At 34.9% G+C, this 15582-nt stretch overlaps 1 protein-coding gene across 3 annotated transcripts in view; it reads right to left on the reverse strand.

The window, feature by feature from the left end:
- Window positions 1-15548, reverse strand: part of LOC139979493 (protein FAM114A2-like) — a 314900-nt gene extending 299352 nt beyond the window's left edge. For 2 of the 3 annotated variants that reach the window (XM_071990343.1, XM_071990344.1), the window contains exons 1-12: window positions 15424-15548; window positions 11753-12431; window positions 10814-10933; window positions 10566-10663; window positions 9750-9881; window positions 9049-9154; window positions 8093-8257; window positions 6961-7043; window positions 6065-6139; window positions 5108-5253; window positions 3730-3859; window positions 3080-3189 (exon numbers count right to left, since the gene is read on the reverse strand). In XM_071990343.1, coding sequence (XP_071846444.1) covers window positions 3097-3189; window positions 3730-3859; window positions 5108-5253; window positions 6065-6139; window positions 6961-7043; window positions 8093-8257; window positions 9049-9154; window positions 9750-9881; window positions 10566-10663; window positions 10814-10933; window positions 11753-12413 — 1809 coding nt within the window. In that variant the 5' untranslated portion in view covers window positions 12414-12431; window positions 15424-15548 and the 3' untranslated portion in view covers window positions 3080-3096. Of the gene's footprint in view, window positions 1-1844; window positions 3190-3729; window positions 3860-5107; window positions 5254-6064; window positions 6140-6960; window positions 7044-8092; window positions 8258-9048; window positions 9155-9749; window positions 9882-10565; window positions 10664-10813; window positions 10934-11752; window positions 12432-15423 lie in introns of those variants that run through there. The other variant, XM_071990342.1, reaches the window with a different exon arrangement.
- Between the last annotated feature and the right edge of the window lie 34 nt (window positions 15549-15582).

A 15582-nucleotide genomic window follows, 5' to 3' on the forward strand; every position in this document is an offset into this window, starting at 1 on the left:
ATTATTTCAAAGTTGAGCAATATGAGTACAGCATTAAAAATTGCAAGTGTCTACAATTGTCTTAAGTTAGATGCAAATGTTACGCTGTTATAATATTGCCCAGAAACACTTTTTTTACAAAAGGAAATATGTAATGCAGCACGGTACACCAGATTACAAATCTGTACACAGAAAAAAAATGAAAGTGGTCAGCAGAAGAAATGCTATACTTTTATAAAGTTGTCATTTCTTCATCACCCCAACTATGCTTGCAAGAGAGATCAAATATTGCTATCAAAGAGCATTATTCCTGACTAAGTCAGGTAATAATTTGGAGGGTTAGAATCTGTGGGAAGACACCTTTATAAGTCGATTTGTCTGCCTGTCACTGAAATTTGGGTAGGGGAGGCGGGGGGGGGGGGGGGGGGGAGAGGGTATGCAGATGATTTCTTTCAAAATGGAGTAAAGGGTCAATGTTTTCTGGTTCCTTGCTGAAAGCATAGGAACCCCTTGTAGTCAGGTTGGCATGTGTGTGAGTATGTGTGAGTATGTATGAGTATCACACACATGCGTGTGAGTATGTGTGTGACACTTTAGTTTGTATGTGTGATAAATACACAAGAAAATGATTGATAAATAAGATACTAGGTGGGTGGGTGGGTCCTAATGAGTTGATGAACCCTATTGATTTTGGTGCTCATATCATGAATATTAATGAGGCCACATCGTTAAACGTCAAAATCTTCAAATTGCAATATCTTGGCAACCACAATTAATAGTTACATCAAAGGTGAGTGTGTTATTGGTAGATAGCCTACACAAGGCCATGTGTGTTGCCATTGATGACGTGCATTTATGAGGTGTGGATTTGCATTAGTTTGGTTACACGTTTGTATGATTAATTACTTCATAGGGCAATTATTGATCTTGTTTATACATACTTGGAGTGTTCCCTGTTAATAAAATCAATGAGCAGTAGCAAGGAACCATGAAATGTCTTCATTCTGGCTATGTATTACACTAGCAGTGAAATTGAAGTCACAATATGTAGAAGTGATGTTTACTAACATTAAATTAGTAGAAATGATATTCCTGAGTTGTGAATACTTTTTGTAATACTAAATGTCTCAACTTCTTCTGCTTCCAATATTTAAACCCATTCATAAAGTATGTGAAAGTCAGAGGTTTAAGGAAATTAACAAAGTCCATCACATAGAGGTCCGGATATCCATCCGAATTTAAGCCAATAACCTTCTTTTTGAAATGCATGGCATTTGGAACCTGGTGAGATATTAATCACTGTCTCCTCTTCTGTATGGATGTGTTCAATTTGTCCAATGAAATCCAAACATGCATAAAATTTAAAAAAAAGGAAACGTTGGTTACCATGGTACCAATTTTCCTTTAAATATAATACGTGGTAAAAGTACTGATGATTAATTCTATCCATGTTTTATTTCTTTGTTCAAAATATCACTATTTCATCGAAAAAGGCAACCTATGGAATTTGACAGAATAGTAAAGCTCCTCTAAGCGTTAACAGTAAAGGCTGTGAGTGAACCTGCTTGATTATCTTTCCCTAGATCGAGTACTGGACTGATCTTCTGAACTTTGATCTATTTGGAAACTATTTAAAAGGCAAGACTTTTGTTCCAACAATGACAACACCAGTGTTAGAACTGATACATTCAAACAGACATCTTACACTTAGAAGTTGTGTCTCTACGATCAGTCTCATTTGGTCAGTAGTAACAAACATTTTCTCTGGTAGTAACTTCATCAGTGACAAAAACCTGCAGCTACAATGTGCTTTTCAATTTTCCCACAGAGAAAAGGAATTGTTTTCATGTGACACCATATGTGAGAACTGATATAGAACAAGCTAACCCAATCACCAGCAGATTTCCTATGTATTAAAAAAAAAATAGGAATTTTTCAAAATTCATACTTGACCTTCAAAGTACCAGATCCCTGTTAATTGGCTACTCAGACAAATATCTCTATGAAGGATCTACTCAGACAAGCCGTCTAAAATATCTCTATGAAGGATCTACTCAGACAAGCCGTCTCAAACATCTCTGTGAAGGATGTAACCAACACAAGTGTATTGATTCTATTGGTATCATTTTCAAAGACCAGAATTGTATTGAATTAAAATGTAAGTCTGATCACATGAAAAGGATTTTGTATGCTACATAGAACAATTTTCTCTTACCCTTCCTGATTTTCTTCTTTCAGTTATAAATACATTTTTTTTAGCTTCCCTTCCAGGAAATAAACCTCTCTGCTTGCATATTTTACATAGAGCACTACTTCTGCAGATCTGATTAATATTATGAATGTTAATAATACATATTGATTCTATGTTTAAACTCCAACAAATAATTGATCGAGAAAGAACAAAATTATGACTGTCACATAAAATGTGCAATGTTATGAATATTTTTTAAGTACATAACCAATACTGTCAAATGAAATTATGAACAAGAGTTGTCTACATCCCGTTCACAGAAGAGAACAAACTGGTAAAGTAAAAATATACATTTATCTTGTGTTATAACACAGTCTTCCTCTGTGAAAGTTCATAAATACAAGGGCATTTTCAATTTCATTCCGATGAAAATATTTCTAAATCATAAAATGTCGCCGAAGAAATTCTTTTCGCCGTCGAATTCCCGTAAAATTTGTTAGCTTATGTTACTTTCATAAATTATACAACTTAGCTCAAATTTAAACAAATTAATTTTGCTCTATTATAATGCCCTTGACAGAGCAAACACTTACTACTCACTTGTCAATGAAAAAAATAAATGCTAATCATAAACTTCATGGTGCCATATCTTCTCATAACTTTCCGCTTCAATAAGAGTTGATTGTTTATTCATTTTTGGAACATATTGATTGAAATTTTTATGCTCACATGCATCACCTCACAGTACTCTCATCAAATCCTCCGGAGTTTATTCTGCTGTTGATTTTTCAATCAATCTCTTACAACAGTCTTCCCTACACTAGATCTTTAGTGACATCATGCAAGGTACCTACGTTACCTTTGGTTACCTTTATTTGCTTGTGGAATGTTATGGACCCCCTGTGTTAAGCCAAAGGTAATATTTCTTAGGGGTTTTCCTTCTGGTCGATGGCTACCACTTGCATGACGGGTAACAGAAGCTGGAATGCGTCTTGAATGTAGGAAGTACTGTTAGAGGCCTGTGAATGAAAAATCAACTTTAATAATAACTTTTATTGGCAATCATTGACATCAAGACTTTAGTGTGAATAATTAAATCATCAAAACAAAACATTAGTACAAATGTGCTTAACCTGACAATGTTTATCATATGCATATTCAGGTCATTGTTTTTAATAATCATGATTCCTTGAGGACATGTGCTGTCATTGACCATAACAGACAAATATTTAATTCATTTCATTCACAAAAACCTCATAAATTCCATAAACAAAATTTAAAATCCAAGACAACAGTTAATAGTAACCTACTACATCGCCAATTTGCAAAGTATCAACGAGAAATCAAATGTCCAAATGTTATCACAAACAATTTCTGTAAAGCTATCAGTAAAATATAGTTGATTTAACTTTAAGATTTAGCAATATCATTTCTGAGTTGAAATTATACTTGCCTTCACCTCTCTCTCCCCCAAGACGTCTCAATGAATTTTTAATTGCTAGGATTATACCAAAACCTTTCAGAGAAGTGCATTGGCCATAGTCTTAGACAATCCTTACCTCTAGGAATATGTTTGTGACATATCCATTGACTGTCTCCGAATCCGGAGAGGATGCGGCTATTTTGCTGAGTTTTTCGCTGAACTTGGAAGCGACAAAGCTGACCTCCGCACAAAGTGCACTTGTTAACCTTAAAAGGAAATGAAAAAAAAACTTGCATAACTCAAAACATGAAACATCATTAAGCTGAAATTACAGTACTGTCAACAGTCATCAGAGAACAGGAAAAATTATCTACTGTCCTGAAACTTTCATCAGTAAAAATTACAAGGTGCTTTATGTTTGAAGAAGATGGTGTAGAGCACTGGTACTCAAACTGGAGGTCCTGACCCTTCTTAGGGTCGTAAAAATATTTGGAGGGTCGCAAAATTTCGGAAAACAAAATGGAACATGATTGTGAAACATACTGTTTTATGAATTAACTTATTACTAATTCATGAATTAACATAGGATATTAGTACTAGTAGACGAGTCCAGGTTATAAACCGATATCTCTTCTTCCATCCGGCTAGTAGTTAGGAGAATAACACCAAATCATTAAGCAATGTAACAAAGGTGTATACAACAAGGTCAGTGGTAGCGTTCTTTAGTCATATATGACATATTATTATTATTATTATTATTTTATTATTATTATTATCAGTAGAATTCAAATTGCTGTAGAGTATGATCAAGCATAGATTGCAGAACATCAATTTACAACCCATGTCTGGACTCAATCATATTCTATGACACAATGGGGTCATGCAGTCTGCTACCAACAGCAGACATGTATAATTATAACCCAATTTCTGACATAAATTTAACGAGATGCATTCCATTGTCACTTTTAAACCAATCAATGAAATCACACTCTCTTTACAGTTAAATTTCTACTGGGCTTCTAACTGAAACATCTCTAAAGGTAATGTTTTTGTGTCTTTGTTTGTTTGTTTGTTTTTGTTTGTTTTATTCCTTACTTGGATAAGCTTGTTGCTTGTTGTATGGGGCTTCTAACTGAAACATCTCTAAAGGTAATGTTTATGTTTGTTTGTTTGTTTTTGGTTTGTGATTGTTTTATTCCTTACTTGGATAAGCTTGTTGCTTGTTGTATGGGGCTTCTAACTGAAACATCTCTAAAGGTAATGTTTATGTTTGTTTGTTTGTTTTTGGTTTGTGATTGTTTTATTCCTTACTTGGATAAGCTTGTTGCTTGTTGTATGGGGCTTCTAACTGAAACATCTCTAAAGGTAATGTTTATGTTTGTTTGATTGTTTGCTTGTGTGTGCGTTTGTTTGTATGTATGAATGTACGTGTTAGTTTGTTTGTTTTTGTTTGGTTTGTTTGTTTGTGTGTTTGTTTGTGTTTTTGTTTGCTGTGTTTTTGTTTTATTCCTTACTTGGATAAGCTTGTTGCCTGCTGTATGGGACTCTTATTTTCCTCAGTCACTTGTTTCAGCAGCAGCAGTTCTCCAGTCTTGTGAAATTGTTCGATACTCCTTGCCGTCAGATCGGCCAGTACCTGCATAGCCTTCACATGAATCTCCTGCAGAGGTCAGAACAGAGGTATCTGGTTAAGAACGGATCAGGGGATTACAAAAGTCCATAGGGTAAACAACACTTCAAGGATGCGATGTGATCCCTGGTACATTAGGGATCAGGTGAGAACATTGATGGAGGAACATAGTGGAGGTTATGGGTGGGTGCAGTGGAGGAGAGGAAACTCTGGGACACTTTGCTTGTGTAAGGCAGAAGTAACATTTCCTGCTCAAGTAAATAATAAGTTATTAAATAGAAAACACACAGCCTAGGACCCTACTATTAGTAAGCCTTCAAGGCAACAGTGTGTTAGGATACCCAATGGCCTATATCTTACACTCTCACATGAAGCAGCAATCTAAGTAATAGTTTTTAATCTCACTTTCATAATTTGGAAGATTTTAGTTACATTTCACAGCATTTACAAAATGCCATCATCATTATCAACTCAACTATAAAATCAGGGTGTTTGAAATTTGGCAGAGCCAGTTATTATTAGAAAAAGTTATGGTGAAATTTATATCATTGTGGATGCATGAACTCATGTTATTGTTACACAATTCATGAATAGAAAACAGGCACATATTTGTTTACATCTGCAAAGAAAAAACTCATTATTGGCTAAAACAGAATTCGTTACCGTTTGTAAAGTTCTCAGATTTGTGACTATTAGACTACCAGGCTAAGGTTTTATCAGATATTTGTCCAGGAGTGGTAATATCAACCAAATTCTTCTGCATCTATTCACTCTTCCCCGCCAAAAGGAACGCAACCTCTCTGATAAATTTTTGTTGATAAGTTGTGAGGAAGAGTTTTACCTTAGCATCTGGAACCTCAGCATCTTCGGATTCATTGTCTAGTTTAGTCAACCACTGATGAGCGTCAGATTGCACCTGTTATGGCCAAAGAAAATAGAAGAAAAATATTCTTCATGAAAAATAAACATTCAGTTACAAGAGGAGAAATGATAGACAACTGCTTGGGTTCATAATCACGAAAAAGTTAAAGAAAAAGAACATAAAATAAGTCATTCTTTGTGTTGATTTCTCGTCTAACATTTCTTTCACAACATTCTCCTTTAATACCAGCTGTGAAGATTGTAAAATGATAAAATCCAATTACCTCTAAGTGACATATATCATTACATCATTAAGTTATTCCAATCAAAGTATTCCTTACTTTGGGATATCATAACGGCTAGATTTAGTTTTCATTAATCCATTCATCGTTCATTAATCTTAGTTCTGTGAACATTTCTTCTCCATGTTTGTCAAAACAGTTATTACAGTACTCAAACTATCACATATAACAATGAAACTGATCTAAACTATAAACATGTTTAGAAACATCACTGTTTTGCAAAATGGTAACTTAGTTTGTACGATAAATTAAAGCCACACAAGGAAATACAAATATCATTATGAGCTATGTGATTAAGATAGGTAGACATTTCGTTACACTCTAACAGTTGATTGCAAACATGAAGACTTGGATAAAACAGAATCATTAATCACTAATTCATGTAAATTTAATGTCAAAATTATTGCAAAATTCTTCAAGCATGTCTCAGTTTTGATTGATTATGATATTACTCAGTTGATTCGAAAAAAGAAAACTCATCATAAATAAATGGCCAAAAATCCAAACATCTGCTATACGGTATAAAAATATTTTTAGAGAATAAAAACGGCATTATTAGCAAAAGAAAACCTACCCTCTTGAGTTTATCGGGAGTTGCAGCTACACTGAGACTGAATAGGTGCTCAGTGATTGTATTTACAAAATCTTCAGACTCATCTGTGAAAAAACCAAAATCTATCAGATTGAAAACATCAACCTCCGCAGGAAGAGGAAATCAGACGATTGAGTATTGCACTAGATGAGATTTATAAATGATGATGTTATTTCATAATGATAAAATAACTATAAACCATCAGTATATTTACACATGCTTCACCTGAGCATATTGCTTAACAAAAATCTTTTTATATCTACCCTTTCAAAGAAGGACAAAATCTTTTGAGGTGGAACCTACGGTAGGATCAACTATATTTTTTCTTATTTAGTAAGAAATCTGTTGGACTTATGAACTCTTAAATTAACTCTTTTAATATCTACCTTTCTTTATAATCCAGCACCAAATTTGGAACCTACCATCAACTAATATGTTATTTTGTGTGTATGTGTTATTATGTTTATTTAGTAAGAAGCACATCTGGACTTTATACGCACTCTTAATTATTTTTATTATTATTATTAATTTTGTTTTTAATATCTACCATTTTTTCACCCAGCACAAAAGGGCAAATTACAAAATCAAGCCTTTCAACAAAGAAATACTTGTGACCAAAACTCTAATACTTTGAACCTACCATCAACTAATATGTTCTTTTGTGTGTGTGTCCTTTTTGTTATTTAGTAAGAAAAACTTTTGGACTTAACACAGACTCTTAACTATTTTATTATTATTATCTTTTTTTTAAATATCTACCATTTGTTCACCCAGCACAAGAGGGCAAATGACAAAATCAAGACTTTCAAAGAAGAAATACTTGTGAGCAAAAAACTTTTAATTTGGAACCTACGGTCAACTAATATGTGCTTTTGTGTGTGTGTGTGCTTTTTTAGTTAGTAAGAAAAACTTTTGGGCTTACGGAATCTTTTTTAATATCTACCCTTCTTCTACCCAGCATAAAAGGGAAAACGACACAATCAAGCCTTTCAAACAAGACATATTAGTGACTACAAGATCTATCGAGTTGGAGGTTACAATCAACTATGTTTTTCTTTGTTTTCTTGTTGTTGTTTTTAGATAGTACAAAGTTTTGGAATCCAGATTGACATACCTGTTTCTTCAGATTCTACATCTTCCAATTCAAAGGCATCTTTGATCTCCATCAGTTCTGTCTTCAACACCTCCATCGAGTGCTCTTCAGTCCCTCCCACCACCGCCTCAACTCTCGTTTCGCTCTCGTTGGACAGAATCTCAAGGGCTTCTAGATGAGCTAACCCTAGAATGGGGCAACAAAATTTCAAAAGTAATTTCCCACTAAGTTCCTGAGCTAAACAACACTAATTAAGAAGAAAGAAAATTATTTTCTACACAATATTTAAATCAAGGATCTCAGGGGAATAACTATAAGACACACTGGAACAGTTGTACCTCAGTAAAATGTAAAATATTTACATTACTGAAATCAGATGTGGATTAAGGACAAGGCTTCTTCCAAATTTCATTAAGTTCTCTCCTATTTGTTGTGTCTTATTTTTTTTCATTTGTCCAATTTACCTGTCTGTCATGTCCCTTAAATATATTCTACTTTTTTTTTTTCATAAAAATGCTGGGATCGAAATGTCAAGCCCTCTAACTTTTACATCAATATCATTTAGAACAGAATCATTATGTATTATATATTATATATAATACATTATTTCAAACTGTTCCCCTCTTGAATGTGTATTCACTGAATAGTCCAAAACAGCAGATCCTTGTAAGTAACAATAATTTCTACCACAAACAAATAATTCAAAAAATACAACTACACTGATGCTAATATAATTTGAATCAATAATTAAGCTTTGTTTTCTTGGGATACCTCTAAGTGCAATTTCCATACTAACTTCCTCCTTCATCCCAATCTCCCCCACCCCCCTCTTCTCCTCCACCTCCCCGCTAAACATCTGAATTTTCTTAGAAGCAGTCGTATCTTCCCACAAGACTGAAATCCAAACTTATGATTAATGTAAACAAGACAAGGTCACAAATGAGGTAGAAATGTTTTCTTTTCTTGAACCTTGGTACCTTGGTTCTGCTCAAACAACCAGCCAAAGTGACATTTCTGTCTCTCATCCTCCTCCTCCTGAAGCTGAGCTCTCTCATCTGCATCCTCTTTGGCTTCTCTGAGAAGCTACAAAATGAAAACAGATAATTAATCAAATAATTTGTAAGATCATCAACAGTTGATCAATATGGGTGTTTAATTACACGCTTACAATCCTGTAACAAAGCACATACAAGGTAAGCCACTCCAATCATGTAAATGTACAATGTAACCCACCCCACTCAATCACTCAAATACACACCAGCTATTAAGCCACTCTCATCAAGCAAGTTGTAGTATATTGATAAAGTTTTTGTATTCTGATGTAGTCTTCCCAGGGTTCTTCGAAACCACCTAATGACCTACTTATCATTTATCATATTGTATATACACCAATATGTATCAACTTAGATCAGTTCGGCATTTTACTTGTTTAGAATAAAGACGTATATATATATAAGCCCGTTCTCATGTGTTTTGTTTTGAGTGTTCATTTGGTTAATTAAGAGAGTTAAACCAGCGGATACATCACAAGTATATTCATATTTTACATTATTGATTTATTGATGTCACATTATAAATGTTTAATACATAACACTGCCATCAAATGTGATCAATAAACTAACTTAATAACGTTTCTCAACATGATTCTATCGTTAAACTTCTCATAAAATGTTTCTACCCGTGATAAATTTGGACCGTCTCTTTTCACTTGAAAATACTCTCTGGTCTTCCGTAAGCCTGGATCTCCATCTTGGAGGACATCCATCGTCTTTTTACCGATGACCTCTAATGCATCAAGACCTCCACTGACCTAAAAAACAATCATATGAGTAGAAATAAAAATAATTAATATATCTCAAAAAATTGAAATGGGTTGCAGTACCACCCTACGCACACCCTCCATAAGTGACATTCAACAACAACAAAATACTGTTGATGTACATTGATATAATACAGAAATTAATAAACCATTCTTATTCTAAATTTCATTCTTTAAAAAATAAAAATATGAGCCACCATTTCAACACCAATAAGTGACATTCAACAACAACAAAATACTGTTGATGTACATTGATATAATACAGAAATTAATAAACCATTCTTATTCTAAATTTCATTCTTTAAAAAATAAAAATATGAGCCACCATTTCAACACCAATAAAATTTCAACACCAATAAAATAGCCATTAAAATGCCATCCCATAATATGGGGTATAATTCATTTATTTCCTTGACAAATGTTCAAGATTGTTTGAACATTTTTTCTCATCTTCCTATAATATGTCCACGACATAAAACATACATCTCCAACACACACTATAGCACTTTTAGCACTTTGGATCAGCATTTGGACAGACTAAAACCTAATCAAATCTACTCCTTAAGCTACAGAGAAAAGGGCCATTTACCTAAATGAGGTTGATTCTCACTTTCAAACAACCACTGACCTACTAAAATAGTGTCTAAATTTCTCTTCAAAATCAAAGTATCTCACCGTTTTTCCAACCACTGAAGAAAAAGCTGATGCACCATAAGAAAAGAAGGAACCCACCCCAGTTCCGCCAGGACTGGTAGCTGCTTGCTCATCTGACTCTAGGTGAAAACAAGACATAAGAACTTGTTTATTTTAAAAATATCAAACCAAAAAATCTGACTGCTAAATAAAATTTTGAAAACAAGAAGAACAACGTCGAGTCGGATTCTCAACCTGAAAAGTAAATAGAATCAAACAGACTTTCTAACCTTGCTTTGTTTCTTCCTCCTTGTCGTCTGTCTTTGCTCCTTCATCAACTGTCGTATCTGATTTTATATCCTCAGGCTTAGGTACTCCCAACGACGATTCTACGTTCTCAATGACTTTACCTGATGGAAGGAAGTATGATATAAAAGTAATCATAATAATCAGGCAGTTACTTTTATGACGCCTTAAGCGACAACAAATGTGGGAGAAGCCTACAAAGGCCTATGGTTTACGAATTTCACGTCGGGTGGCTTCAATTCAACTTTTCAACTCAAATTTTGGAATCTTTTCAATTTAGAAAGTCATTTCAGTTGGGCATATAAACTGATTGATGAAAAACTATGACCCGGCCAGGGGTCGAAACCCAGAACCTCCCGATTGCTAAGCCTCATTGCTTCAAATGCCACCGCCTTTATCTTCTTGGCAACAGCACCAGTTAGTGAATGAATTTACTGACTGGGATACAGTAGCTTATGCTTACTACCTAAACTGTATACTCTTTGCTTGATCATACTTTCCCACCACATTTAGCAGGAATATGGTGACAGTATTTCCCTTAAGAAACAAATTCACAATCATTTACCATTTGGAGTACATACATCTTTATATTTCTGTGTCTATAATAATGCATTCTGCTTCAATGCTACATATTTCATATTGCCTCATGACAATCGATGAGGTAGTCTGAGAAATTGATCCTATTTATAAACATGTACTTTGATGTATTTATACTTGACTTTTAATAAACTTGAAACATTTCAGCTTTCATGTGCTTCTCAGCAGTTGAACAAACCCCTTAATATAATGTAAAGTTTGTCTGGAAAATTTAAACAATTATGCATCATGACGACCACTAAGATTTCAAAAATAAACATATTCTAAAAGGAAATTTGGTTTATGCAAATATATATATCTCCATGGATACTAAAGCTTCAACTTACCAACAGATCCAGAGACAGCTGACACAGTTGCTGTAGCTGAGGTCAAAAGAGATGACCCCCAACCAGACCAACCACCTCCCCCCCATGACCCCCACGACCCCTGTCCAGCGGGCGGTGTCTCTGGTGCGGCAGACTCTGTTCCCTCAGAGACATTCGTCCTGTCTATCGACTGATTAGCGGGAGAAGATGAAGGTTCTTTGCTAGCAATTTCTGTTTCGGTATTTTCAAGCTCTGTGTTAGTAGAGTTATCATATCCTTCCTCTCTTTCCGAACTACTAGGTTCTGTTGCCTCTACCTTCTCGGCAGCCTCCTTCTTTGAATTATTTTCATTTTCGGTATTTGATTCCTGTTCTGTCCTTTCAGCTGTCTCTTGTTGCGGCTCCGATTTTGATCCTTTCGCAGAATTTGGTCGATCTTCTCCCGAAGAATCTAAACTGACCTCTTGCAAAGTCGATGCATCTTTTTCAGATGTATTTCCTTTTTCAGTTTCCAATTTTACTTGCGCATCATTTTCTTCTCTCTCCTTCTCCACCCTTTCTTCTTTATTTCCCTTCTTTTCTACAAGGTCTGATCTCTCTTCCTTTGGATCAACAGGTGAAACACTTTCACCCTCATCAGCACTCTCAAAAGAATTGTCACTTTCATTATCAGCATCTGCCATTTTGTGTCCAACTGTCACCTTGTAAAAAAGAAAATCATAGTGATATGAGTAACCATAGGTTCAACCATTTGTTTTCTACAAATATATTTTTCACAAGGTTGAGCAACCACAAGATATAAAGAGATGTACTAAGTACTGGTCTATATTCATCTTGCATTTAAATCAAACTTTTGAACTTTTATATGAAGTAATTCAAATTTACGGCACAACTACTGTAGGATTACTGTATTCCTTTTTAATTTATGTTTAAAATAGAGGAATATTTTTCTAACCCAACTAAAAGGGAATTTGATAGATGCAGTGAATGTGTAATGACACTATAATATAGCATGCTTGTTAAGGGATGTAGGTGGTATATGGAATTCTAGTGTGATTCTATGCACTGTAAATGATGTGAATATGTTTAAAAAAATTATCCATCTCTTGAATGCTACGAGCCGGGTCATAGTTAGGTGGGTTATTTCATCCAAGAGCAATCTCGGGTTTTCCCATCTGAAATGACTTTCTTAATTGAAAAGATTCCAAATTTGAGTCAAAAAGTTTAATTGTGTAGTAAAGTGAAATTTTGTTGTATGCACCCGTTCAGTATTTACATGTATTATGTAATAGTTCGTAACAGTCAGTTGTAGCGTTAGTTGGTTGCACGTGTGTATTTCTTGAGTTCTGTATACGTCGTTTTAATGGCAGCATCGTCCCTGCAGGGCTCCGGGGTTCGCCTCGTTATCCCTTTTGTATTTCCGTAATTTTTACTTAATCTTGGGTCGTAAATAGCCCAGATTTACTGACATCTTTACTATCTGGAGTCCGTGAGGAGATGTCACCCTTCTCAGAGGCGGGATGCCTCAGGTTTTGGATGGTTCGGCTTCTGGCTCGAAGCCACTGGTTTCCAAGATGGCGGATGTACTATATACTATAGCAAGCTAGCTTTGATGGATTCTCGATGTCCACGAGCTTCCTTTACCGCGAGCGAAGAGTCTCCTTCTTCTTCTTCTTTATCGCGAGCGAGTTGACTTCAGTATAGTAAGAGTTTAAGTCATAAATATTGTTTTTATACTGCTGTTTGTACCCCATTGTTTAATTGAATCGTAGTTGTAATTGTTGCCCCTCTGGCTAGGTTGTACTTCACTGTGTAAAGTACATTCGTTAGGTTGTGTATTTGGACCTTGGTCCTATGGGTTTATAGCGTGTCTTGTGTATCGTGAAGCACGTGGGTGTACAGTATTGCGTATTATTATACTGTAGATATTGACAGTCAAGTGTATTGTATTGTACTGTATTGACAGTTGAGTAAGATGATTATTGTATCTGTATTTCAGTATTGTACTGCTCGCAGTGTAAAGAGCGTACGTATTTGTATTTTGTATTTTGAACATTATTGTTACTGTTGTTACCTATAGAGTTGTCTCAGAGCTTGTCCTTTAATCTTAGCCTTTTTGGATAGCTACAGAGTGACAAGTCTCTTGAGAGTTTGTGGGTTCAGGAGGTGAAAATTCCTGCTGTCTAGGAACAGTTTAGGTGAAAAGGCCTATAATGTGTTGCAGCTGGCATGTGTTGCCCTAGGCTGACCATTATGAAGGTGTCAAAATTCCTCGCCTGTTGGCAAACGTTTTGTATTATTTATGCAGATTATATCATTATGTTCATTTTACATTGTTTATTTTACACTTCGTACAGTTATTGCGAGATTGGTATTTCGTAGCTTGAGTATTTATGGTACAGATAGAGTTCTGTTATTGGTATTTCACAGACTGAGCATAGGTTCTGTGCAATTGTCATAGTATTGAGTATAGGTTTTCCCCCAGTTTATTAGGTCATTAAGAGTTCATAAAGCCATTTACTGTATACTGTCATGTATCATGATTTGTTCATTTGTATATTTTCATATTGTTAGAGTTTTGCAATAAATCGTTAGCCGTTGTTTCAACGCAAGAAAACTCTTGCTACCTCATTGATAACTTATGAGTTTGAAGCGTAGGACCCCAAATCCGGCAATTTCCCCCGCCATTCCGCGGTTCGCTTCAATTGGAAGCCACCCGACATGAAAGTTGTAATCCATAAGCCCTTGTGGGTTTATCCCACATTTGAGGTTGCTTTAGCATTGTAAAACAACTGCCAGATTATCATCAATATTATTATACAAAAAGTGTTTATTACTTCTTGTCCTTTTGTTATTTAATGTTAACATAGATCCCAAAATTGTAATAAAGGAAAAACCAAACCATCATCATCATTAAACTGTACAATAGTCAATCTATCAATCTTTTTATTTATTTTTGCCCGTACACGTAGAGGAGTTGGTATTTGTAGTTGTTCTATAATGATGAAAATTTAAGCATTATCTAACACTGATAATTTTTTTCTCAAAGCTTTAAGGCTCACCTTACTGCAAAAATGTGCATAGACAAAGATAACTATCAGATTTTAATTTCTATTGGTACTGTGACATATCCCCACATGGACAAAATGGAAGGGCCTTGAACTGGGTTCTTAACCTCAATATCTCCCAAATGGAAGATTGAGTTAGTTTAGCTGTGTGGGAAAGTAAGTCATCATGAGAATCTTTATGGAATACAACAAAAGGCTTGCTTCCCCTTAAAGTTTAAGTTGTGCTTCTACAGTGACATTTTACCATGTATGATGTATACATTGCTGTGGGGTTTGCGATACTTTTCAAAGCAAAAGCGAATAAGCTCAACATCATGCACCAAGTTGTAAACTTTCACCACACTTACACAAACACTGCACTGCTCTGCTGATTGTCACATAGAGGCATAGGCCTATCCATTAAATCAATGAATATGACATACATATTATAATGTAATATAACCGTAGGCTAGTCTATGCCAGGCCCCAGGCCAATGCACGTAATTCTGTACAGTGTATATACGTATAATACAACAGGCATAGCCTACACAAAAAAACATGACTAAAACTACTGTGCTGCATTCGAAAACAAAAGAGAGATTAAGCATTGTCATAAGTCAGTATCAATTCGAAAAGGTGATTTTACCTGAAAATGACAATTCTGAAATGCCTGATGATGAGAAATATATCAGTCAAGTAGTGATAGCTGACAACAACATTTTTAATGTACACGTATAGGGCTTATAGTTAATTACGCAATACTTTGTTATTCACTAAAGAAAGGAATATATAGAAAATCAATATT

This window comes from Apostichopus japonicus, chromosome 14, assembly GCF_037975245.1.
Source record: "Apostichopus japonicus isolate 1M-3 chromosome 14, ASM3797524v1, whole genome shotgun sequence".
NCBI lineage: Eukaryota > Metazoa > Echinodermata > Holothuroidea > Aspidochirotida > Stichopodidae > Apostichopus > Apostichopus japonicus.